General features: G+C 43.4%; 1 protein-coding gene across 1 annotated transcript; it reads left to right on the plus strand.

The window, feature by feature from the left end:
• Positions 1 to 581: 581 nt before the first annotated feature.
• On the plus strand, positions 582 to 1703 carry LOC309562048 (E3 SUMO-protein ligase ZBED1-like; the record flags this gene model as incomplete). The annotated part of the gene is made up of 2 exons (XM_082266149.1): positions 582 to 1028; positions 1239 to 1703. The coding sequence occupies 2 exons, from the start codon at positions 582 to 584 to the stop codon at positions 1701 to 1703; spliced, it is 912 nt and encodes a 303-aa protein (XP_082122275.1).
• Positions 1704 to 2805: the final 1102 nt, after the last annotated feature.

The raw sequence follows: 2805 nt of genomic DNA on the forward strand, positions 1-2805 counted from the left end.
TATAAGATCCCATCACGCAGGCACTTTACAGAAAACGTTATACCTGCACTCTACCACGACACCAAAGCTCAGGTACTTGCGTCAATGAACCAAGCCAGTCGAGTCGCAATAACGCGTGATTCATGGACGTCAGTCACAACGGAGTCCTATGTTACAATAACAGCACATTACGTTACTAAGGACTGGCAGGTCTTGTCACATGTGTTGCAAACAAAAGCCATTTATGAGTCTCACACAGGTGCTCATCTGGCAGAGCTACTGTCTCATGTTGTGGAAGAATGGCAGCTGTCTGATAAATCTGTAGTGCTTGTGACCGACAACGCGGCGAACATGATAGTTGCAGCTCAAGTTGGTAAATTTCCTCATGTTAAATGTTTTGCCCATACACTCAATCTTGCATGTCAGCGGGCACTGAAAGGGGCCACGCTCTCCAGGCTTCTCGCCAGAGTGCGACGAATATCCACATTCTTCCATCGCAGCACTAGAGCAAGCCACTGTCTAAAGAGAAACAGAAATGTCTGGGCCTGAAGAATCATAAGCTAATAACTGATGTGCCAACAAGATGGAACAGCGCATATGACATGGTCGAGAGGTTCTTAGAACAACAACCTGCAGTTTGTGCCACCTTGCTGTCTCCAGAAGTCAGAAAAGGAGAGTCTGATCTCTGCACTCTCAATGAAACAGATGTGTCAAATGCAGAGGACGCTGTGAGTGCATTAAAGCCAATGAAGGATGCAACCTTGCTGATGTCAGAAGAGCGCAACCCAACAGTGTCTCTCATTGCCCCTCTAAATGCACAACTGCTCCAGAGCATGACAGACACCATGGGAGACACAGCCATGACCCATGAGATCAAGAATGCAATCAAAACAGATCTCCTGAAGAGGTACAGCAGTGAGGCAGAGAAGAAGATCCTTCATACAGCCTCTGCTCTGGATCCTCGCTTTAAAGGACTGCCTTTTATTCTCACAGAGGAGGAGAGATCGGAGATATACAAAGGAGTGACTGAGGAGGCTGCATCTTTGGAGGTAATTAGAATTTCATCATGTTTCCTGCCAGACAGCTAGAAGCTCAGCTACATTGTGTTGTGTAATAACATGCCCTGATTCACTGATGCGGTGTGGGAAGTGGAACTGTATGGTATGGATTACCGTGCAGTTTCCCACACCTCATCAATGAATCACACTCTTAGTCAGTTCAGTTCTTCTTATACGATTATCTTTTGTTCAAACACACAGATTACATCTAATAGAAGGACAAATGTGGATGAAGTGCCTAGGGAAAAAGCAACTGTGGAAGAAGAAACAGAAACAACACCCATTGAGGACAGCCATTCTCCTCCCAAAAAAAAGGCCACAACATCGCTGCTCATGACTTTGCTGGGGCAGTCTTTCACTGATGGTGCAATAGAACCTAAGACCCCCTATGCCAAGGCAGAAGACGAAATGGAAAAATATTGTAAAGCCCCACCTCTGCCTCTCACTGAGGACCCTTTAAAATGGTGGCGTGAGCATGAGGTCATATTCCCCCTCCTCTTTCAGCTGTCAAAGCAATACTTGTGTATCCCAGGTACAAGTGTATCTGCAGAGCGGGTTTTCTCTACTGCAGGAGATGTTATAACAGCGAAAAGAAGCAGTCTTAAACCTGAGCATGTGGATCATCTAGTGTTCTTACAGAAAAACCTACATGTTCCCAAATGCTAAGCACTGAAATAATTACTAATTCATGTTTTTAATGAATTAGTAATTACTAATTCAGTCTGCCGCCAGTCACCAGTCAGTCACATCACCAGTCTTGTTTTATAGCTTTATAGCACTGATGGTTTGTTTTTGAAGATTGTCCTGTCCAATGTGTCCATTTCCAATCCATAATCCGTTCCGTTGCTTCACACTAAAAGTGTCTAGGCAAGTAGGCAGGGGTTCATTTAAACCTCAACCAAATAAATAATATTAAAGTGTATTTTCTTCTAGACAACTGACACCAAGCCAGCCATGGTGCAGCATTATAGGAAGGAAAATCATTGAGAGAAATAACTTGTACATTTGAAGCTTAACCTCGAGTAAATCTTATCTTATTGGATCACAAATAAATACACCAATTGTGGATTCTTGTGTAATATACTATATTTGTGAGTTTGTGAATGTGACCCCCATAGGATTTCCTCAAGGTTAAGCTTCAGTTTACAATTTATTCTCTCAAGGATTTTCCTTCCTCTAATGGTGGCTTGTTGGCTAGCTTGGCTTCAGTTACAGATGTAATCGACATGGTAGAGTGCTGCTCAGTGCAGTGCAGGTAAAGTTTTCTTTCTGTAACGTGACTGACTGACTGTCGTGACAACTCAAGAGCTTATAACGCAGCTCTAGCATTAACTCCACACACACACAGTGTGTGTGTGTGTGTGTGTTGAGTTGATGCTGAGGCTGCGTATAAGCTTTTGAGTTGTCACGAGTCACGACACACACACACTGTTTAGTTGACTGGCAATGGCAGGGGCAAACACAATCGCAGTGAACCTGGAACATTTTATATTTTTTACAGCTTTTCTGGCACTGGAGAGATGGAGAATGGCTTGTTTTCAAAAATGGTCCATTTACATAAGTGAATTGATAATTATTTAAGCTTAAGCTTATATTTGTATAACTCCCCTCTAGCAGCCATCAACTCACTTCACTTGAGTTGACTGGCAGTTGCAGGGGGAAACAAACATCACGGTGAACATGGAAGTTATGCAGCAGTGCACTATTGCCAGGTTCACCTTTGATATTTGCTACTAGTCAGGAAGTGCTCTGTTTTGTAGAGGACAGG

The sequence above is a fragment of the Pelophylax lessonae genome, assembly GCF_965119305.1.
Source record: "Pelophylax lessonae genome assembly, chromosome: 8".
In the NCBI taxonomy this organism is placed as follows: domain Eukaryota; kingdom Metazoa; phylum Chordata; class Amphibia; order Anura; family Ranidae; genus Pelophylax; species Pelophylax lessonae.